Source organism: Hermetia illucens, chromosome 5 (genome assembly GCF_905115235.1).
Source record: "Hermetia illucens chromosome 5, iHerIll2.2.curated.20191125, whole genome shotgun sequence".
In the NCBI taxonomy this organism is placed as follows: domain Eukaryota; kingdom Metazoa; phylum Arthropoda; class Insecta; order Diptera; family Stratiomyidae; genus Hermetia; species Hermetia illucens.
In genome coordinates, this window is record NC_051853.1 from 46,316,798 (window position 1) to 46,340,363 (window position 23,566).

General features: G+C 42.4%; 2 protein-coding genes across 3 annotated transcripts in view; one reads left to right on the plus strand and one right to left on the minus strand.

The window, feature by feature from the left end:
• Positions 1-227: 227 nt before the first annotated feature.
• Positions 228-7,449, minus strand: LOC119657418. Of its 2 annotated transcripts, none has more exons than XM_038064316.1 (5): positions 6,852-7,449; positions 6,573-6,791; positions 2,136-2,313; positions 1,571-2,078; positions 228-541 (listed from the first exon to the last, which is right to left on the minus strand). In XM_038064316.1, exons 1-5 carry the CDS (start codon positions 7,363-7,365, stop codon positions 368-370), a joined length of 1,593 nt encoding a protein of 530 aa, XP_037920244.1. In that variant the 5' UTR covers positions 7,366-7,449; the 3' UTR covers positions 228-367. The 2 variants fall into 2 exon arrangements, with proteins under 2 accessions (XP_037920244.1, XP_037920245.1); XM_038064317.1 differs by having other exon boundaries at positions 400-541; positions 1,582-2,078.
• Positions 7,450-16,467: 9,018 nt separating this feature from the next.
• LOC119657470 (TWiK family of potassium channels protein 7) overlaps positions 16,468-23,566 on the plus strand; it is a 71,642-nt gene continuing 64,543 nt past the window's right edge. Inside the window, exon 1 of the mRNA XM_038064389.1 lies at positions 16,468-17,446. Within this exon, the coding sequence (XP_037920317.1) occupies positions 17,252-17,446 (195 nt within the window). The 5' untranslated portion in view covers positions 16,468-17,251. The remainder of the gene's footprint in view (positions 17,447-23,566) is intronic.

Sequence of the window (23,566 nt, forward strand, 5' to 3'; positions counted from 1 at the left end):
GTAACTTGAAAGCTTCTTTCGATGTGGAATTTTGCAGCATGCAACAGTTGACCTGTTGGGAACTGCGGAAGATATATATAATATCTCAGGAAATCTACTATCTGAAGATTTTGTTTACAAATCCAATTTGGTTTGCTGGAATCGTTGACAAATTGGATATTTAAGTCTTCTACTGTAGTTGTTCTTAGGGCAGGACCCTAACAGAATGAAAAGTGAAAGCCGAGAAATATCAGTTAATATTTTAATATTTAAATACATTTGAAAATATGTAAAGATCAACAGTAATTAGAGAAAAATTAAAAATTGAGAAATATGTATCCAGAATAATATAAATAAATTCAGTAAAAAATTGACAGGTTTGCAATTATTAATTGTGTTTGATGAGTTTCAAAGTCAATCCTAGCTCGCTGGGAGTGATGCTTTGAAGATCCTCAATGATATTGTTGATGCGCCTTTTCGTTTCCAGTTCATCTTCATCCCAGTAAATCGTAAATGGTGGCGTTTCGGTTCTCCTGAATTCCGACAGCGGATGCTTAAAGAACTAAATTTTCAAATTTTAGTAATATTGGAATCTATACTTCAGTGTAAAATAATGAAAAATGCATCTAGTAGCCTAGTAGTTATCGACTCAGTGCGTCAAGAGGCCTAAAAATCTTTTGCCGAGAGACTGAGAAAACAGCTACAAATAAAAATGGTATTCAACTGAGCATTTCCGCGAGAAAACTAAGTTAAATCCTATGCATATCTTCATAGAGCCAATAACATTCGGAAAATCTAATTATTCGGTTAGAAGCGTGTAACTGTCTTTTTCGAAATTGGAGAGTTCCAGAAAATAATTTGATTTATCAATGCAACCCTTTTTAAACTTCGATAAGGTCTGTACTTCGGTCATTTATTTATTTATTTATTTAAGAGACAACAAACAAACTCCAATTACTTATTGTCCTCAGGAGGAGGAGAAAGCAATAATTTTATAATCATCATCATCAACGGCGCAACAACCAGTATCCGGTCTAGGCCTGCCTTAATTAGGAATTGCAGACAGTTTTGCGCCGAAGTTCACCAATTCGATATTGGAGAGGATGAGAAGGAAGGAAGGAAGGAAGTCACCACAGAAGATGAAAGAAATTGAGGGGAACAAAACGGATTAGCACCTCTAATAATCTCTCGAAAAAATCCTCGTACAGAGAAGGCGAGCTGAGGCAGAAAAAATATACACAGGATATGATAAAGGGGCATACGTTTGGCGGAATGACTCGTAGATGGAGCAGGAGGAGGAAAAGATGATTTCGGCACGTAGAGAGGACTTAACAGCTATTAGCGCACCTCCGCCGATTGCTTTTCCAAGCGCAGCGCTGTCTCTGTCGCAACGAAAGACAGAGTAACTTTCGAGGAGCTCAGAATCTAAAATCCTGTCATCCAACCAGGTTTCAGAACTGCAGATGATGTGATGTTGGATTACAACGAAATCCTACAGCTTGGTCCTTAGACCTCTTACATTTTGATTAAACAGTGTAACATTGTCAAAATCATTTATGTCCGACGAGGCAGGCAGGCTACGAAAACTTACCGATAAATCACTTTGATTCGGTGAAAAACCATTTGGCCGCCTCCCCGTATCCGGATTATTAAATGCCGCCTCCAGGAATCCATCAGTATAATACTTTTCATTTAAAATAATTGCTTTGTCTTTAATTTCTTCAGCTCCACTCTTCGCTACCCAGGAAACATTTTTGCGGAAAAACCATGCCTTCCATTTACTTAGAAATGGCTTCTGGCAAACATCATTCGTGAAAGCTCCCCGTATTGTTGTGCAAACATCATCAAAAATCTGATTCGCCTTTGATACAGCCAAATAATACTCGGCCTTCCTTAAATTTTGCATATTCCCAAGCTTCTGGAAGATCCTAATTGATTCAGATAGGAGACCAACACCCTTCGCCATTTCTTGGGTTTCCTTGGAAAGAATAAAACCCAGATGCATTCGAGCGAGTGCCCGCAGTTCTTGATATTCGTCTCCATCTGCGATCTCTAGGGAGCGGCTCAATTTTTCAATACATTTTTCAGTATTTTTCAACCTGCAAAAAAATCAAGTATTAGTTAATTGAGTATATGATTTGATAAATATATATTACTTTTGAAGTGTAAGTCCTTGTTTTAAGAGAATCAAACATCGAAGCTCGGAGGATTGGCAAGAAAAACTGTACTTCAAGGCATTGGTTAGGACTTTTATTGCTTTATTTAAATGGTTAAGATCAACAAGGATGTCGCTCCAATTGATTAATTGCTGGCAAATTTCTTCTTTATCCGAATCTGGAAAATGTACAAAGTAACCAAGGGGAATTCAGCGCTTTTAATGTGACATTAAATTCAATGTCGCCATCGGTCAGAAATGGCAGTCTTTTAATGCAAATAGGAAGAATGCGATGAGCAGTCAGACTAAAAATATTGGTTTGGTTGGCATTTCGGCTCTGCTTGCTTCCTTCCTTAAATCAGGAGCCTTTTGAAAGAAGGGGGTATAATTCAATAAGAGAGCCACCAAACGTCATGACCATAGTCGAGGTGTTTTTGGCTCCTCCACGTCCACCAAGTTGGCATAAAGATAACGAGAAAAAATGGATCGGCAGCAGAATGCAACCCTGGCACAGCCCGTTCCACATGTATGCCAATCCTAATAAAGGTCCGTAGGGCAAGACCGAGTTTATGGAGGACTTAAACGCAATACACCGTGGGCCTCTGCTCAAGCCGCCAATTAGTTCCAGCTAGAATCAGAATTTTCTTTGAGCCCTTGTCCGCTATAGGATACACCGCAGTCATATGGGACCTACCTATAGAGGTGGATTACTTATGGGTATGGTAGCAGCAGATTTATGCATGGTAAAGCGCCACTCCAAACATGCGGACAATTCTGCGACTGTTTTCTTATCCAATTCTTGCAGCAATCTGTACACCAGATAGAGTCAGGGTTGCCTAACAAAGTGCAAAACATCTTGGAACTATGGTAGCCAATAGACACATGGTAAAAACATGCTGGTTGCGATCTACAAGAAATTCTCCGCTATCTTGATAGGCCGCCTAGCCCAGTATGTCCAGAACATCATAGGCCTATACCAAAGAGGCTTCACGCCAGGAAAATCAGCAACACATTTTCTCGTTGCGGAAAGTGATGGAAAATCTGTTGGAATATGGACATTAGTTGGACCATCTTTCCATCGACTTCAAAGCCACCTACGATAGCATAGTCAGAGTAAAACTGTACACGACTATATTGAGAAGGCTGACTAGGCTGACCCTAACCAATGTGCCTAGTGGCCAGATAAAAGCAGCAGGATCACTATCCGAGTTCATTCACCTTCAACAACGGTCTAAGACAAGGGAATTCTCAATCAGGCGTTGGAAAAATTGATCCGTGGTGCTGATGTAGATTCTAGAGGCACCATCCTTTTCAAAATCACAAACGAACTTTTGGCTCCCTAGGTGAGGATGGACGATTCCGCAGCTTATATATAATAAATTATGAGCGATACCCCCGACTGTCTGGTTGTAGATCGAATTCGGCTCAACAGGTTGTGGTGGGCGGGTCACTTAATCCGTACAGGTAGGAATGATCCAGCCTGGAAAGTCTGAAAGGGTAATATCTATTGTGAAAAGAAGACACGACAGGCCCTATCTCAACAGGGCAGAGACAACTCATCGGCTCTGCCTCACTTTTGGCGGGGGAGGTGTTTAATGGAAAGTAGTTACAGGCATTGATTGTTCCTTATACATATTCGCAAACATGATATGGGTTCGTCATTAAGAAAACGCGGAGTCAAAGCGAAAGCTTCTTTGGAAAGTTTGCTTCGGTTAAGGTTAGACCTGGACAAGGTGGTTGCTTTCTCCCTGGTTATACAAGATGCTTTTACATGATACCCGAAGTTTAATTTTTATTTTATTTAAATTTTGGCGTTTACAATTTGTTTGATCCTTTTTGGAAAATTATATCTGGCAAATCTGTGGACCACCTGCAGCCACGCAAAGACCGGTCCTTTTTCGGCGGTTTCCATTATTTTTTTTTAGTGTTTCTGGTTCAATTGCGACAATTTCGTTTCGTATATTGTTGTCAGCCAACAGAGTCTATTTCAGCTTACAAAAACTGCTCCGCTCGAAATGTCTCACCATAGGGTCACAGCTCTTATTGTACAAGACTATGATCTTGCCAGTCCTCATGTATTCCTTGGAGATTTGGGTTCTTAGCAAGAAAAATTGCGAACTCTTGGCCGCGTTCGAGAGAAGAATACTCCGAAGAATTTTTGGCCCCCTACATGAGGATGGACGAATCCGTAGTCTACATAACAATGAAATCTATGAGCGATACCATGACCGTTACGGTCGGCGGGTGGCTTAATCCGTATGGATGAGGATGATCCAGCCTGGAAAGTCTAAAAGGGCGATATCTATGGTAGAGAAAGAAGACGAGGTAGACCCTGCCTGAGATGGAGCGATGATGTAGGTCAGGACACCAGACAACTTTTGGGGATATCGAATTGGTGGACCTCGGCGCAAAACTGGGGTGTCTGCATTTTCTTTTTAAGGCAGGCCTAGATCGGCTACAGATTATTGCGCCGTTGATGGTGACGATGTTGACCTGAAGTTGATCAAGAGAGTTTGGTCTGTTCGAATCAACCTTGTTTTTTAAGTATCCTCACATAAAGAGTCGGCGGAGTCAAATCAGGTGACCGTGGTTGCCAGCTAAAATCACTTTGTTTTTGAATCAATCAACCAGGGAACATTACCTTCTATAAATCCATTGCTTCACCAGCAGTTTGTAATGTTGCGCAACCCTTTTCATCTAGCTCAGATGCCAAAAAATCGCGTATAATTGCCCGAAATCGCACGCCCTTGACAGTTACTGTCGCACCGTTACCACTTTCGAAAAAGTATGAAACAATGACTCTATCCGAGCATACATCGCATCAACCGTAAATTTTGGCGAATGCAAAGGTACCTTTTCGATTATTTTACGTATTGACACTTCCACACAGCGTAACATGAGCCTCATCTGTTCTTATCACACGACTCCAAAAATCAGATTCACTAGCAAGAATGTTGTTTTGCAGGTTTAGACGCAATCGGACGCGACGAGCCCCCCCCCCCCCCTCAGGTTGCATTAATTTTTGCAAATTCACTTTCAAAATTTTCTGCAAAGGCGAGGGATGCATACCAAACTACTGAGCAAGGCGACGACATGAAGTGTTCGGACGCTGCGCAACATCAACGTTTACGACCTCAATAAGCTCATTACTTCGAGCTGGACATGCCTTAATTTTAGGCTTTATTGTTGCCCGAAAACTACTCATGAAATTTGGCTATTAAAGAAATGGTAGGCAGACGGAAAGCTGTCAAAACCTGGAAGTCAACTGGGAAATCTTCAGTCAAGTAAATAGTGGCTCAACTTCCACAGAGTTTGACCAACCCAGGCGTGTCATACATGCAAACTGCTAAGAAATCTCTTCCCAAAGCAATTGGGAATTAAGCAATCGTCAAGCAACCAGATAGAGGTTTCCGAGATTTGGCTGAAGCTCTCGCTTCTGCACCCAGCAAAGGGCAACGCCAATTCACTACAATTAAACTTATTTTTAACTTATGGAATTAAGTATTGTTACATTTAACTCCACGTCCTTGCCCTCACACGCCCAACGTGCCACCACCGAATTGTTAATCGACATTCTGAAGGCAAACTTCCACTGTATTTTGGAGACTCACCTTAAAAGTAGGCATAACATAATCTTCACCGGATATAACAGTATTCGTAACAACAATTCAGGAACTGCGCTCCTAGTCCGAAAATACTATCCGTTTGTGGAAGTTAATAAGATCTACTATCTTCTTCGCAAGAAAATAGGTTTTAGTGCCAAATCCAACATGGTTCTCTACAAGAACCTAACAAGACTCATCATCTGTTACGGGACACCTACGTGGATCTGCTGCTCTAACCCTGACATGAATAAATGTGGAGCGTTTGAACACTGATTGCTAGGATATTCCACGCGCCTATCTTTTAACTGGAAGACTAGAAAAATCGGAAAAAACGCTGAGGTATGTTATCAATTTGATGGAAAGGTTTTTCGATAAAACCGAAAACCACCCAAATACGCTTATCCAGCAACTCTACCAATAGGACAGCACATCCTTTTTGGCCATATTTTTCAAGCCTTGTCAAATTGTGAGTAATATCCTAAAATCCTCCATCCTTTCTCTCTTTGACACTCCTGACGTGGCAGAGGTACATTGAAGACTAATTTGCTTGCTATGCTTGTTGTAGTAGAAAAGCCTTGATGAGAACCCTTGGCTATGGCAAGCTACAATGGGAGATATGCCACTTTGGTTTCTAGGTACTTTTTTGATAGGGCTCTTCGCTTTGCAGTTTAAGTTGACAAAGCCGTTTCAAGTACTTTGAGGTGTCCAAGGTTCATCAGCTTGTGTAGTCACCGTTCAAAGAAATTCCATCACAAAGAAACAGAAGCATTTTCAAAAAGGCTCAACCGGAATAAATGGTATCACAAGGAATGGAAATTAACCAAAATACTTACATTGATACATCATAGGCAACGCATGTGACATTAACAAATTAGCCTCTTTTAAATCAAATATCTTTATATGATGGGCTTTGTGGAGGATCGCAGACACGTATCCTCTACATATTTCCCTGAAAAGCAGATGATATGACACTTCATCTGTTACCCAGTCCAATTCTTCAGTTTGAAGCTTTGCAATCCTGTATTCTTCGATTGCTTGATTGTATTGATACACTATTGCAACAAGAAATTATTTCCATTTCATTGCAGCGAAATATAACACTTTTTTCTTACTTTTCTCATCCAAAAATCGGGCATAATAGTATCTTGCTCGACATTCCACTTCATTGTTCGTGACACCGCATTTGACCATAATATTAAAAACAATTTTATAAAGTTGTCCTGTAAGCCACCAAAATCTTCGTCCTTGTCTTTCCACCAATTGAATCATTTCAAGTAACATTTGAAACGCGAGGCTCTTGTCCTCATTGAATCTTGCTACCGCTTCAGCATTCTTTCCGGCTTCGGCTATGGCTAGCAGGAAATCCTTCCTGTGAAACAATCGCAGAGAAGATTCGTTCTCGACCAATTCTGCTTCCATTTTAAAGAGCCGAGACAAGTATTCGGCTGTTACATTGAACCCTTCTTCATATAATTCTCTGGTAAGGGCTTCATAGAAGGGTAGGTTAAGCCGTCGGACTTCTATGTAATTCAAATGTGGAACCCTACTCCTTAAGCGCACTTTTATCTCTGGCAGCTGCCGTCGGAAAGCCCATAAGCCCGGGCGAACAATATCTGAAGAAGCCATCTTTGTTTGCTTTTTGCGTTAACTAGCAGCATCAGAAATATTTTAGAATGTAATGAAATGCACCTGAAATATACTGCAATGTCGACTACGAAATCGAAGTACAGGATTATTTTAGAACATTCGATAAAGCATGGGAGCTGAGTGTGCGATCCCTTTGCAAGAGAGTCGGACCAAAATTCAATTCAGGAAAAATATCAATTCGTTAGAAAGTTGCTAAGCACAGGACGAGAAAATTCCAAACATCTTCAATTGACAACCGACTCCAATTAATGACAAAGGAAACGCTCCGCAAAGACATTGGTAGTCCAATTTTAGGGTTGACGGTGGTGTCGAATATCAAGTCTGATGCAAACACAAACTCCGATGGAGCAGCAAGGGAAAATTATTTCACTAGGGAAACCTGAAGGCACCCTCGATAAGAACATTATCTCCCACCCACCTGCCCACTTTAAGTAAGTCTAGCAGAAACCATTATTATACCTGGAGCATCTGGAAGAGAGCAGATTAGAACCAAACTTGCTCCGATTGTGAGAATTTAAATGCAACCCAAACCATAATTTCAAACTCCCTAACCTTTCTGGTTATGAAATCTGGAAGTCTTCGGACTGTCCAGATGTCTTAACCGCACCCTCTTCAAAAACGAGGAGGAGTGTTTCATGACCAAAGACCTTCTCGTGGGGAACAAGTTGAAGTTTTTCACCAATACTCTCCCTGTTGAGAAAATAAGCTCGCTGATAAATCGGGGACCTCACGCCACTTATCCAGGTCTCAGGGTGCGATCCATCAAACGTTTTGACCCTTTAAGTTTACATTCATTATGGAAAAGCAAGAAGTCCGTAGAATGAGCCTGTAGTTTGTCATCTTTGAGGCCCCTTTCAAGTTTGACCATCTTACCCCCATTAAAGAGATCAACTACACTTTGATCTGCTTTGAGCGGATCATCAATAAGTAAATTTTGCAGCACCAAAACTGTTAGCTTATCGGACGGGCATTAAACTGTCAACTTCAGCCCCGCCGCGTCAAATCTAATGATAAGCACTGGCCAGGTGAGTACTCTGAGATGCCGGATGAAAGTCTCAAGTGCGACTGCTTACATTTTTGCATATATCGGGCCAGCTCGATCCAACCCAACAGACCACGTGTAGTTTCAAGATCATCTTTCATTCGGCCAACCATTTCCTTTACCGGTACGTTTAGCAGTGCCAATCCAAATATACCGGCTTCTCAAGCACTTACCAAGTAAACCATTTCAAATCTTCGTCAATTCGCCACGACAATTAGCCTTCTGACATCCAATCATGGATGTTAGGATCATTGGGTTGAACCTTAGCTCTTTAGTTGCTAAGGTTATCAGCATGCGCTCGAGATGGTTCCTTAATAACATAATCTGCAAATAGTGATCCTGAGTAAAACCAGGCGTTTATTTCTCAACTTCAACCAAATCAACAGACACTATTCAAACCAAAGGTTCACATTCCTTTCTGGAGGTACCGTAATCCCAATTTCTGACAATTCCTCACTAAACATCTCTGCATACATTTATCGCCTCTAATTGAACTTAACTTCAAGAATGCCAATGGGGGCTCGTTAATCAACTCCTTCGATCCAGACTCCCTCGTAGACTCCGAATTCCAAACCATGTGTACCGGTTGATACCACAGCGCAACCTTATTTCCTCCAAGACAACACTTTCCAGAACAAAGAAATCAATCGGGTTTGACAAATTCGAAAGCCTATCTCCAGTCCACTAAGATGAAGCAATCCTTCCCCAGATATCTATTTCGGCGATCAAAGGACAGATTCCGCGCTTGAAGACACCCTTTTTATCCTTAGACCCGAATCAATTGCAATGCATAGACAATAGCCTGAATCTTTGATAAAGGGAATATTTCGATCGGTCGATTCAAATCGTCTACAAATTAAAGAACATGCCTGATTTCCACCCATACCACTGAAAGCTAATCCTTAGCTTCTAGATGGACGGAAACCCCAAGTGAAGATTCAGCAATAGTTATCCGCATTATTTATTAATTCTGCTGGAATCCCGAAAGGGCCAGGACCAGGATCGCAACTCTTCTCGTTCTTTGCATCCCTCATAACCCAATTAATATACTTTTCTATGACTTTGTCGCTTATAAGTTTACGAAGGATATTATTCATGTCGGCTTGATATACCACTTTATCACAAATATGTAAAATTTTCGGTGTTATATGCCCCCACTACGCCTCAAGGAAAGACAAGTCCTTCGGCACTGTACCATTGTGTTCAAAATCATGGTCGACTCACATCAATTGCCGTGCATCGATTCCGTCATGACGACATCTTCTATTCTTTCTTTGGGCTTCGTTCCGCTTGGTAGCGCGGTTCAGCTTGTCTAGATCGGCTTCGCTACTTTTTCCATCAAAGTCTTGGTCCGAGTAGAGTGAAGAGTCTTTCAGGTTGCATGGTAAATGCAGCCAAGAAGATCGTATACAGGAGAGGCAAATCCAACGCAAAGGGGCACGCAATGTCAATGTGTAACTTTGACCCGTGTGGGTAATGTATTAGTGTATCGATGTTTTGAGAGCACTAAGAGAGTTTTCTTTGTGTGTGTTTCCCTATCTTATGTAACAAGTCATAAAAGTGTGCAATGGGCGCACACCAACGCACTGCATCGCATACACGACCCTAACACCAGGCTTTATGCGCAGAATTTTCCTCCCGCAATTACCGTCGCGGTCGAAGATACGCAATGATTTTTCTCCGGGAGGGGCGCTGGAGGTTGAATGTCGCCCAGTTATATTGTGTTCTGCACTCCTCAATAACCCGATTGAGGAACTCACTGACCCTGGGCGTTGGGTCTCGCTCTTCACTTTCCAGAGCTCAGCAGGGTTATAATCAGATACTGTTACTTAGCGCCATTCATGCTGGATGTTCGAATGTCGGGAGTGCATGCAGTAGTGAAGAATGACCAAATTCTTCTGTTGAAATTTGCTCGAAATATTCTCGCCCTCTGTCTGTCTGTCACATCCGATTTAATCGGAAACGGCTGAGCCGATTGTGGAAACTTCCTTAAGTTCATGCTAAAAGTGCAAAATCTGGCATAAGCATAGGGGATAACATACGGCATAACTTTGGGAAGTTTGAAGGCAATCCAACTATTATTAACAAAGTTATAGAATATGAAGCGTTTTAGTTTTTTAATCATTTGTATATCAATATCAATTACTCGAGACAGACATAAGTATGTATGTATTTACGAGTATATGCTAATGAAGCTTTAAGGTAGTGCCGTTTTTTTATGGGTGGAGATGGAAATTTTAAAAAAATGCTGCTGCACCAGGTTGCAGTAATGTGTGGGATTCTCACCCATTAAGACCACCCCCACTTCTCCGCCCATATCCTCGCGGGACCACCGTGACGTATTATTTCGCGAGGAGAGCTCTGTTTTACACGAGCGCAACTAAGTCACGCGTCCGTCGCGCTTTCTGAGATCGTTCAGCATCTCCTGTACAGCAGTTACTCTTTCGCTTATCGCACTCCAGTTTACTACGTTGAGGGCATCGTTTAACCTCCTTGTTTTATTCACGAATCTCGGACAGTGGAACACAACACCCAATCCGAAGCGATGCATGTACTTCCTGCATCCACCGTGTCCCGTAAGGAACTGCATTAGGTGGTAATTTAATTCTCCTTGCTTGCGCTCGACCCATCTCTCAATACACTGGCTCAGTGTATGGGTCCAGTGGCCCGTTTCGGAATTATCCCACCGTTGCCGCCATCTCCTGTACAGCTCTTTCCTAGTGGCTTTTCGGAAACCCGCGGTCACTTCGGCCGGATTTACCCTACTTCTCCGGTAGAGACAGCGTGCCTCATTCGCCAGATGATCCAAGGGAATCATTCCCACGATGACACACTCCCTCATCTGATATCGTTCTATATGCATTGCACACCCTCAGCGCGATTGGCTGGTATACCGAATTTACCCTTCTCTGTTTCGCTGTGTTATTCAGTGCACGCCCAGACAGGAGCCGCGTATAGCAGGATGGATTTCACCACCCCTGCGATAAGCAGCCGGCGGCTAGATTTTAACCCTGCCTTTGCTGCCTTTTCGCGAGCATAGCCCAGGTGCCCTTTGAAGCTCAACTTAGCATCGATCATTACCCCCAGGTATCTAGTAATCGATTTTAAAAAGACCTCGTGATTACCAACCTAAATTTTGACAGTGTTGTTTTTCCTGCGATTGGCAATAAGGACGGCCTCTGTCCTATCTTCCACCAGGTCCAATTTCGCCATTTAGAGCCATGCTTTGATAGCATGAATGGTTTCACTTGCATACAGTTCCAAGTCCTGGTGGTCTTTCGCAACTACTATCACTGCCAGGTCGTCTGCAAAACCAATCAATATTGCCTCCATTGGCACACGAAGGCCGAACACTCCGTCATACATTTTGTTCCACAGCAGGGACCCCAGTACGGAGTCTTGGGGAACACCTCCTGTCACAAAATATTCCTTCATTCCGTCGTCCGTCTCGTACCAAAGAAGTCTCTCCGAATGGTAACTCTCGATTATCCGAGTTAAGTAACCAGAAACACCCAGTTTAGCCAGGGTGCTCTTAATCCAACCCCAGTTGGCTGAGTTAAAGGCATTCCTCACATCCAGCGTTACCATCGCGCAGCACTTACCAGCGGCCGATGCCTCCCGGCCCAGGCCCACGACCGTTGCAATGGCATCAACCGTGGACCGCGCTCTACGAAACTCATACTGCCGCTCCGATAGATCACCCACTAGCTCGACGAACGGAAGCAGCCTGTTGTATATTACCCTCTCCAACATCTTCCCCACAGTGTCTAACAGACAGATAGAGCGATATGAAGAGGGCGCGCTAGGTGGTTTTTGGGGCTTCGGTAGCAGAACCAACCTCTGCCTCTTTCACTGAGCGGGAAACACTCCTTCAACCATCGTCATCATCAACGGCGCAACAACCGGTATCCGGTCTAGGCCTGCCTTAATAAGGAACTCCAGACATTCCGGGTTTGCGCCGAGGTCCATCAATTCGATATCTCTAAAAGCTGTCTGGCGTCCTGACCTACGCCATCGCTCCATCTTAGGCAGGGTCTGCCTCGTTTTCTTTTTCTACCATAGATATTGCCCTTATAGACTTTCCGGGCTGGATCATCCTCATCCATACGGATTAAGTGACCCGCCCACCGTAACCTATTGAGCCGGATTTTATCCACAACCGGACGGTCATGATATTGCTCATAGATTTCGTTGTTATGTAGGCTACGGAATCGTCCATCCTCATGTAGAGGGCCAAAAATTCTTCGGAGGATTCTTCTCTCGAACGCGGCCAAGAGTTTGCAATTCTTCTTGCTAAGAACCCAAGTCTCCGAGGAATACATGAGGACTGGCAAGATCATTGTCTTGTACAGTAAGAGCTTTGACCCTATGGTGAGACGTTCCGCGCGAAACAGTTTTTGTAAGCTGAAATAGGCTCTGTTGGCTGCCAACAACCCTGCGCGGATTTCATCATCATTACTGTTATCGGTTATGATTTTCGACCCTAGATAGGAGATATTATCAACGGTCTCAAAGTTGTATTCTCCTATCCTTATTCTTCCTGTTTGACCAGTGCGGTTTGATGTTGTTGGTTGGTTGGTTTTCGGTGCTGACGTTGCCACTATATACTTTGTCTTGCCTTTATTGATGTGCAGCCCAAGATCTCGCGCAGATTACCGCCTGCTCGATCTGGATGAAGGCAGTTTGTACGTCTCGGGTGGTTCTTCCCAGCAGTAAGCATAGGCCAGTGATTGGGTGGATTTAAAAAGAATCGTACCTCTTGCATTTACCTCAACATCGCGGATCACTTTCTCGAGGGCCAGGTTAAAGAGGACGCATGATAGGACATCCCCTTGCCGTAGACCGTTTTGGATGTCGAATGGTCTTGAGAGTGATCCTGCTGCTTTTATCTGGCCTCGCACATTGGTCAGGGTCAGCCTAGTCAGTCTTATTAATTTCGCCGGGATACCGAATTCTCTCATGGCCGTGTATAGTTTTACCCTGGCTATGCTATCATAGGCGGCTTTAAAGTCGATGAATAGATGGTGCAACTGGTGTCCATATTCCAACAGTTTTTCCATCGCTTGCCACAGAGAGAAAATCTGATATGTTGCTGATTTGCCTGGAGTAAAGCACCTTTGATATGGGCCAATGATGTTCTGGGCGTATGGGGCTATCCGGCCTAGCAAGATAGTGGAGAATATCTTATAGATGGTACTCAGCAAGGTGATACCTCTATAATTGCTGTACTTTGTGATATCTCCCTTTTTATGTATAAGACAGATAATGCCTCGTTGCCAATCGTCAGGCATTGATTCGCTGTCCCATACCTTGAGCACAAGTTGATGAACAACTTGGTGTAACTGGTCGCCTCCATATTTAATTAATTCGATTGTAATTCCATCAGTTCCTGGCGACTTATGATTTTTAAGCCGATGAATTGTACGGACTGTTTCTCCTATACTTGGTGGTTGCAATATTTGTCAGTCGTCTTCAGTTGGCGGGACCTCCAACTCGCCAATGTTCTGGTTGTTCAGTAGCTCATCAAAGTACTCAACCCATCGCTCCAATATACCCATTCTGTCGGAAATCAAATTTCCCTCTTTGTCTCGGCAGGATGAGCGTCGAGGTGTATAAGGCAGGTAGGCAAGGCAAGGTAGAATTGCTCCCTGTACTTTTCTAGTTCACAGAGTTGTTGGTTCTCCCAGGCCTCCTTTTTCCGTCTGTGAAGTCGCTTCTCCGCTCGACGGAGTTCGTGCTAAGTCTCTGCGCGTGCCCGCGTTCTTTAAGAATGCAACATTACTCGGTATGCGGCATTCTTCCGTTCCGTTGCTAGCTTACATTCATCGTCAAACCAGCCGTACCGACTTTTTTGCGGCTGGGGCCAAGTATCTTTGTGGCCGTATCAATGATAACGTTCTTCTTCAGGTGGCTTCAGGTGGTTGTGAAGATCATTTGTTGATGCTTCATCTCCAGGTCCTCTGTTGACTGCGGTTATTGCGGCATCCATTTCCCTCTTTTAGGTAGGTGTTGCGGAGGGCTGTGTTGTAGATGGCTTCAGTATTCACTCTTACCTGATTGTCAGAGGGGATTGTAGGTGGTGTCGTAATTCGAGCTCCGAGCACCATGCCAACGAGATAGTGGTCCGAGTCTATATTGGCCCCCCTATATGTTCTGACGTTCATCGAGGCTGAGAGGTGGTGGCGTTCAATCAGCACGTGGTCAATTTGGTTGAAACTGGTCCCGTCTGGAGAGGCTCACGTACGCTTGTGAACCGCTTTCCACGCAAACCAGGTACTTCCAACAACCATTTCGTGTGATATTGCTAACTGGATAATGCGCAATCCGTTATTATTAGTATCCTCATTTAAGCTATGGGAGCCAACGTATCGCCTGAATACTGGCTCCGTCCCTACTTGACTGTAGAAATCTCCAAGTATGATTTTGATATCATAATTGGGACATGCTTCGTAGAAGGTGTCCTTCTCCGACTCTGCAGTCTCCTCTGTAGGGGCGTGAACGTTTATGAGGCTAATATTTCTAAACTTGTCTCGCAAACGCAGATTGCATAGCCTTTCGCTTATATTTTCAAAGCCGATAACAGCAGGTTTAATTTTTTCGGTGACTAAGAAACCTACTCCGAGCACATGGTTTACTGGATGGCCACTATAATATATGGTGTAGTGGCTCTTCTCCAGGAAACCGGTCCCTGTCCATCGCATCTCTTGTAACGCTGTTATATCAGCCCTATATTGGGACAGGGTATCGGCTAGCTGCTCATCAGCTTCATCTCTGTACAGGGAGCGCACGTTCCATGAGAAAATGCACAAATCGTTCATCCGTTGTCGTTGTTGGGTTCGTCGTTGTAAGATCCATCCTGTCCGAGGCTCCTTTCGTGGCTTCAGCCCTACCTGACCCCCAACCTGGAGGACCAGTTGGTACATTTGGTCCTATTTTTAGACGCGTGAGACTCGCCTTCATCCTTCTCCGTCTGCAGTTTTTCATAAAGAAAGAACTCCCAGCGATCACCACGTGGAGGTGAAAATAAGGTTTGGTAGTAGAGCTGCTGGTGTTGATCCAGCAGGCGTTTCCCAGGTGCTATGCTCCATCGTAGGTGCCAATCCACGTTTCGCCCTGGGACTTATACTATCCTTTGACCGCCACCATGCATGATTCAAATGTACCTATGAACCATGCGGGCCTCTTGAACCATTGGATGACAAGTTCGTATTTGCTTCAAGGTGCAACTGCTTGTAACAATTCCTCTTACTTTCCCGTATAGCCTTCTTAAGGCGGTATTCTTTGCCATGAGAATTTAGGTCTGTAGAGATTGAAAATATCCGTGGAATTCATTAAAATTGGCTCCAAACTATAATAAGTTTATATTTAAAGAGCTAAACCTTAAGTTTGAAGTGGCTTCCATCAGTAATGAAGGCATCAACTTTTGAGATTACAGATCTATTTGCTTCGTAGTTTTTACAAAAGATATGACCTCCTTCAACTGCTAGGTAGGCCTTGCCTTTACGATTAATATTCAAGCAAAGACTTTGGTCATTTCCTTCTCTCAGCTCAAAGTCAAAGATGTTTTTCTGTTAGAATTTTTCCACAGAAAGAGCAAATTCCTTTGAGAGTAGACAATTATCGGCGGGAGCCCGGAACAAATCAGAGCACGACATTTCCCAGACGCCGTTGTATGAAGCCATCATCCCTGAATAGTTGCGGATATTACAATGCCAACATCAACCAAGAAGTAATCCAATGAATAATTTAAAATTATAATTTTCTTTTCCCACTTCACTTCCCCGTGATGTTTTCGTCTTGTCGTTACCAAAGTAACTCTCCACCAAAAGGAGGAAAAGCTTGTTTTCCGCAAAAAGAAAAGCGTCCGCGATTTTCCAAATCTTGTGCCTGCAGTCATTTCCGTATATGCGAAAAGCACGTGTAGCGCCGAAAAGCCCAATGTTCCCCAACAACGTGTTGATCTTGGAATTCTCCGAAAAATGTTTTTCACTTCAAATGATAAAATTTTCTTTTGCATCAGTTGAAAAGCGGATGTAGAATTGAAAAGGAGTGTTTTCCGAGAAGAAGGTTTTCCGTAGAGTGAAGTGTGAAGTGCGCGGACGACGGATTTTGGAGTGGGTTTCGTTGCAACTGTTACGGGTAGTTGGGTGAAGAATAGTTCCTGACGAACAATTCGCTAATAAAGAACGGACTTAGTATGAGGAGAGTGAATTGGACTTGATGCACTGTGAATGCAATAAACGTTTAATTGCTGTTTGTGAGGATTTCAAATTAAAGGTGGTGGTTATTCAATGCAACGATTCAAACTACAAATTGGCAATGAAACGGGAGAAAATTAAACAATTTCGCACTAATTTGGAATGTTAAATAACTTGTAATTGCGTCACTTTGGAATTTAGGCTCTACTGCGGAGGCCCTGTTGAAGCTAATAGCAGAGTAAAGATGAGTCAGCCTCCACTGCATTTTCATTATCCTTGAAAGTGTGATTCACCTTTGAATTCCAACGCGTTTATGCTCGGGAAGATTTTCCGTCAGCTCTGGTTCCGGGAGACCCCCTCTTGATATTACCAAATTTTTTTAAGATCCTCAAATAATCGCCTTGGTTCCCTCGTCAAGGAAATTTTTGAATAAATTACATATCTTTGGAAGTTCAATTGATTAGAGTTACATCATATTGGAAAACCATGCAACTATGGTGCCGGTGAAATACTCATGTGATAATAGAATTAGTTAATGGCTAATAATAATTTTGGAATTGACGTGGGAATTTCCCTTACAACTTTCCATTGAAGTGTGAGTTCGCATATCTTAAAATAAGCGGATATGGCCCACGAAGCGGAAGATGATGTTAAAAGGGAGTTATTGGACCATGTCCAGACTGTAAATGTTAAAAACTCAAGAAACGGTGGCACTCTCAGAAGTTGCGGGGCGTGTTTAGGTAATGTGAAACTGAAAGCAGCCCTTGGTCATTGTGGATTATTGGTGTCCTTAGTTTTATATTGTGCGGCAGGTGGTTGGGTGAGTAAAAAACAAAATTATAGTGGTATTAAGTCAAATGTAGATTTAAAATTTATAAAATTTAATTTAAAATTTGTAAAATTAGGCTACTCAGGAAAATAATTCAGTCCATTAGACTGTACTGGGAAAAAGCATTATAGTTTGATCGATCGAGAAACGATGTGCCCCAGGGAGTAGTTGAGGAAAGAAGTTGTCATAAGATGGAATCCGTAGCTGAAGAAGCAATTCCAGGAGTGTCGTAGATTTACATGGACAGCCCGGGATTGGCATTAATCCACCCATCAACAAAATAATTAATAGCCTTCTTGAATTGATAGAAAACTGTTCGGTCGAGCGGGTGGAGCCGATGGCTGCAGGGAGATAGAAGAGAGAGGAAAACAATGCCATCGCCAATTCAAAATTTCAAATTGTCAATGGAAAAGTACGATTCGTGATTGCCGAGTACAAGAAAGACTGGGTTGCCTTTGATTGACCCGCAATGTCTCTGAAAATTCTTCAAAAATTCCAAAAAATGTTCCGCATTCATCTATTCTAAAATAAGGCAAGTACTTGTAACTGTATCTCCGCAAAAAGCTCCTGCGCAGCCTTGGCACCGTTCAAAAAATGAGCCTTGAATTTGTCCCGTGGAAAAATTAAAAATGGTTCTGCTATATTTTCCATTGCACTTACCCTATGCCATTGATGCAATTGAATGCATTATATGCGATACATAAATCCTTTAAAAGGTTTTGAAATTGACTTTAAGGCACGCATGCCCAAGTTGATAATTGAACAACTTTTTTTTCAGCAAACATGTGTTTAAGTAGACTGTGCTGTTGATTGACCCCTTAGCATTTTAGGTTTTTCCTACTAAACACCTCTTGATTGGCCTGATTTCCAAAAAAAACCAAGGGGGGGGGAGGGGGTTGTGGTCAAAGAGGGCATTTCCGTGTTTGCTTTTCAGATAATTACACCAACTGTAATAGCAACGACGATGATCACAAAGTCCATCAGGACCCAGGTTCCTAAGACTAGAAAAAAGTGGCATATTTGATCATGATCATGATGTCCGGATAGCTGGGTGGTTAGAGCGCAAGGCTGTCGTACGGAAGGTCGCGGTTCAAATCTCACTGGTGGCAGTGGAATTTGTATCGTGATTTGATGTTGGATACCAGTCGACTCAGCTGTGAATGAGTACCTGATCAAATCAGGGTAATAATCTCGGGCGAGCGCAATGCTGACCACGTTGCCTCCTACAGTGTACTGTAGTGTACCGTTGCGGTCTTGAATGAAGTGCTTTAACACACTTCAAGGCCCTGATCCAACATGGATTGTTGCGCCAACGATTATTATTATTTGATCATGAAGACAGCCAGCACTTTTGTGCAACTTTACTGAAGAGACGTGCGTTTGACTGCATCTGAAGTAGCGTTTGGAAATCTGGAGAGAGGGATCTTTTTCGATACTTTAATCCGATGATGATGATTTCATGTGACGTTTAATCCGATGCGTGGGAGCACACCAGAAGCTGAGGTATAAAGGAATATCGGGCGACATTACGCAAAAATTATGAATGCAAAGCTAAACAAGTCGGAAATCTCAGATTGAAGTAAATTTGTACAAAAGAGATAATTTTAACCTGTTATAACTTAGTTAGTAATGATGCGACTTTCAAGCCAGGCCAGGATTGAGGTCTAGGCACCACATAGTGGCAGCTTCATGTATTTTTTCAGAGTTATGGGTTGGTTAGTTTCTGAGAATCGGTCCATGAAATAAGTGATTAATTCGCAGCACTCCTATCACGAACCTTATCACGAACTCCGGTGAGCGGAGAAGCGAGTTCAGAGACGGAAAAAGGAAGCCTGGGAGAACCAACAACTCTGAAAATTAGAAAAGTACAGGGAGCAACCGCACCAGGCGCGGAAGTTTTACCAACAAGTCAGCAGGTTGAAGCCTATACACCTCGATGCTCATCCTGCCGAGACAAAGAGGGAAATCTGATTTACGACAGAATGGGCATATTGGAGCGATGGGTTGAGTATTTTGATGAACTGCTCAACAACCAAAACATCGGCGAGTTGGAGGTCCCGCAACTGGAGACGAAGGATAAATGCTGCCACCACTAAGTATTGAAGAAACAGTCTGCTTAAAAATCATAAGTCGTCAGGAGTCGATGGAATTAGAGCCGAATTGATTAAATATGGAGCAGCAGGATCACTCTAGAGACAATTCAACAGCGATCTAAGACAAAGGGATGCCCCATCATGCGTCTGCTTCAATCTAACCCTAGAAGAAGTAATCCGTGATGCTGAGGTAAATGCGAGAGAAACCATTCTCTTCAAGTCTTAAATTATTGGCCTATAGACGGAATGACCCGAGATGTACAATCTGCCTTCATTCAGATCGAGCAGGTGACGCGAGAACTTGCACATCAATGGAACTAAGACGAAATATATGGTGACAATGTCAACATCAAAAACCAATCAACTAGCAACATTAAATCATACTGGTCAAACGAAAATAATAAAGATAGGACAACTTTGAGACCGTTGATAATTTCCCCTATCTAGGATCGAAAATCACAACCGGTAACATTTATGGCGATGAAATTCGCGCACGGTTGTTCATTGCCAATAGAGCCTATCAGATTATAAAACCTGTTTCACTCGAAACGTCTCACCATAGGGTCAAATCCGACTGAATAGGTTGCGGTAGGCTGGTCACCTAATCCGTATGGAAGAAGGTGATCCTGCCCGGAAAGTCTATAAGGACAATATCTATGGTAAAAAAAGACGATTCAGACCTTGCCTGAGATGGAGCGATTGTGTATGACAGATAGCCAGCATCCAGACAACTTTTAGGGATATCGAATTGGTGGACTTCGGTGAAAAACCAGGATGTCTGCAGTTCCTTTCTAAGGCAGGCCTAGACTGGTTACCAGTTATTGCGCCCTTAATGATGATGACCACAACTTTGACCTATTATAATTTTATTATTAATAGTGCGATTTCCACAAACTCCTCATTTCATTTCATTTGAAGTGTAAACAATAATAATTTTGTTCACTCAAATATGTCGAACTTTGTACTTGGAAAAGTGTTTTTGCGGGAGTTCCCTTCATTACTTTAATATGAAAGAAACTACTGTCGAAAGTCATCGTATTTTAGTAGAAGTTTATGGTGAACATGTTCTAGTTGAGCGAACGTGCCGAAAGTGGTTTATACGATTTAAAAGTGGTGACTGGCTTTGGAAGACGAAGAACATTCTGGGAAGCCAAAAAAATTTAAAGATGAAGGATTGGAAACATTACTTGATCAAGATTGTTAACAAACCCAAGAAGAGCTCGCAGAATCTTTGGGAGTCACTCAAACAGCCATTTTAAAACGTTTAAAATAAGTGAATGAATTGAACCCGAAAGACGTTAAAAGACGATTGTGCATGTCCAAAATGCTACTAGAACGCGACAAAAGGGAGTAATTTTTGCATTGGATTATTACTAGTGATGAAAAATGTATTCATTATGACAACCCCTAAATCATATGTAAAACCCAGCCAACCAGCCAAATCAACGGCAAAAACCGAATATTCATGGCGCGAAGGTAATGCTTTGTATTCGATGTCTTCCATCCCATCAAATACAAAGCATTACCTTTTGGAATGGAACCCACAATTTACCAGAAAGATGGGAAAAAGTCTTAGATTCAGATGGACAATACGTTGAATAATGCTATTGTACATGTCTTTCTTAAATAAACGTTCAATAAACGGCACGAATTAAGTTATATATCCATACTATTATTAACTTTATTTGAATAGATACCCTCCATGGTATTTCAGAACCTAAGCACTGTATTGTGGCAGCATCTTGATTTTTTGAGATGTTTGGGATGCTTAGTTTCTGAGAAGGGGTCCGTGAAAGAAACGATCACTTTTGTCCCCCCCCGCATTCACCACCTTTCCAACAACTGTCGAACCGACTTCGGAAAGTACTAGCGGATTTGATACCCCGCATGACTATATGTGGTGAAAAAAACATTTACATCCCCCTTTTGAATGTATGGGGACCCCGCCCCCCTTAAATTCGACATAGGATTATGCAACTCACTGTATGCGTGAATGTCCACAGTTCCTACCTTTCCACCAAATTTGATGTCAAGCGCTACAACCGTTTCGAAGAAAACTGCGTGTGACAGACAGATATACAGCCAAACAAAGGAACAGATAGACAGACGGGCAGACAGTAAACCGATTTTGACAAGGTTTTGGTTTACGCAAAGCCTCTAAAAATAATTAGACGTAAAAATTCAGTGCAGGCTTCCAATAAGAAGCCGGAAGCTGGACGCTTCAGGTACGAAAAGTTTTATGTATTTCTTAGTACGTAGCATGTAATATATTCATATATTATGTGAGAATATCCACTTTCGGATGATATTGACATTCATAGTCTTGAATTTGCAAAGGAGCGACAACTTTGACGAATTGTAACTTTGTTAGTAATAGTGTGATTTCCACCAAATTTGGTAAGATCATGTTCCATATTATACCCTATATTGTTGCGAAATTTCGTCAGACCTTTAATTTGATACCCCACATGATTATATTAAAAATGTACACCCCCCTTTTGCATGTTTCTGTGTTTACACAAAACCTTAACAAGTCGGAATGCTGGAAGCTCGGGCTTCGGATCTAAAGGTTTTGTGTTCATCTAATGTAAGAAACTACAACGCATATTTCTCTATTGGTATATACATAGCTACAAATCCAAGATAATCCTTCATATTTTTTCAAACTGCAATACATACCTACATATTACAGCCATAGATATTATGCTCAACCTAAACAAGCAAACTGCCTATTTTCGAATATTTAAATCGAAAATGAACAAAAGCATACATATGTAGATATATAGTAAGTATATCAAATACGGCTGGTTCATTTTTTGGCTGACTAAGAAACCTACTTCGAGCACATGGTTTACTGGATGGCCGCTGTAATATATGGTATAGCGGCTCTTCTCTAGGAAACCGGTCCCTGTCCATCGTATCTCTTGCAACGCTGTTACATCAGCCTTATATTGGGACAGGGTATCAGCTAGCTGCTCAGTAGCATTCGGTCTGTACAGAAAGCGCACGTTCCATGAGAAAATGCGCAAATCGTTAATCTGTTGTCGTTGCCGGGCTCGTCGTTGTAAAATCTATCCTGTCCGAGGTTCCTTCGGTGGTTTCGTAACATCGGTTTTCCGTGCAGGGTTGTCAGCCCTCCCCCAACCTGGAAGACCAGTTGGTACATTTTGTCCCGTTTTTAGGCGCGGACTCGCCTTCATCCTTTTCCGTCTGGAGTTTTTCATGAAGAAAGAACCCTCAGAGGCCACTACTTGCAGGTGGAGATATGGTTTGGTAGTAGAGCTGTTAGTGTTGGTTCAGCAGACGTTTCGCACGTTTTATGCTCCATCGTGGATACCAATCCACGTTTCGCCCTGGGACCTATACTACCTTTTGACCGCCGATCCCCATCCGACTTAACCTCAGTACAGCCTTCCTTAACACATTTCAACCTCCTTGTTAGAAACATCCTTGAATATTGCTGTGTAATCTCGTCTCCCTTCCGCAACTCTGGGAAGACGATCCTTTCCGGCTCCGCACTCTCAATCTCCTTTCCCTGCAACAATACCGAATCTTCCTTGATATGTGTACCTTCTTCAAGCTCTATAATTGTTTGCATTACCTCCCGTAGTACATACGGTGAGAACATTTTTGAGGTCCCCTTCGCGCAGCTCGACAGCTACTTTCACTCTTCGATCCTCATACGCATTGTTCATTAATTTTAAGCGTTAAGTTAAGCCACTTACTTCTGGGGACAATATGTAAATAAAAATTTACTTACTACTACTAACTATTTTACTGCTGTGTATTATTCATTAGTTGAATAAATAAATAAATTTTCTTTTTCCAGTGGTCACTGATTGACCGAAACTTCTAGCTTCTGATTGACTTCACACACTACAGCTAAATGCTCCGTTTTTGAGTCCGAAAACGTAGAGGCAGCAACAAAACCGATAAAAAGGTGGTTCTTACTACTTAAATACTAAGTGTTCGAAAAATATGGATGTGAACAGAAAATTTATTGAGATCACAAGATTAC

Excerpts from the sequence above, each read along its gene's own strand:
- LOC119657418 (XM_038064316.1), bottom strand. The coding sequence starts at position 7,365 with ATGGCTTCTTCAGATATTGTTCGCCCGGGCTTATGGGCTTTCCGACGG. Across the intron at positions 6,792-6,851 it reads CCGATTTTTGGATGAGAAAA|TGTATCAATACAATCAAGCA; the intron begins GTAAGAAAAAAG and ends TTGTTGCAATAG. Across the intron at positions 2,314-6,572 it reads GTTGCCTATGATGTATCAAT|ATTCGGATAAAGAAGAAATT; the intron begins GTAAGTATTTTG and ends TACATTTTCCAG.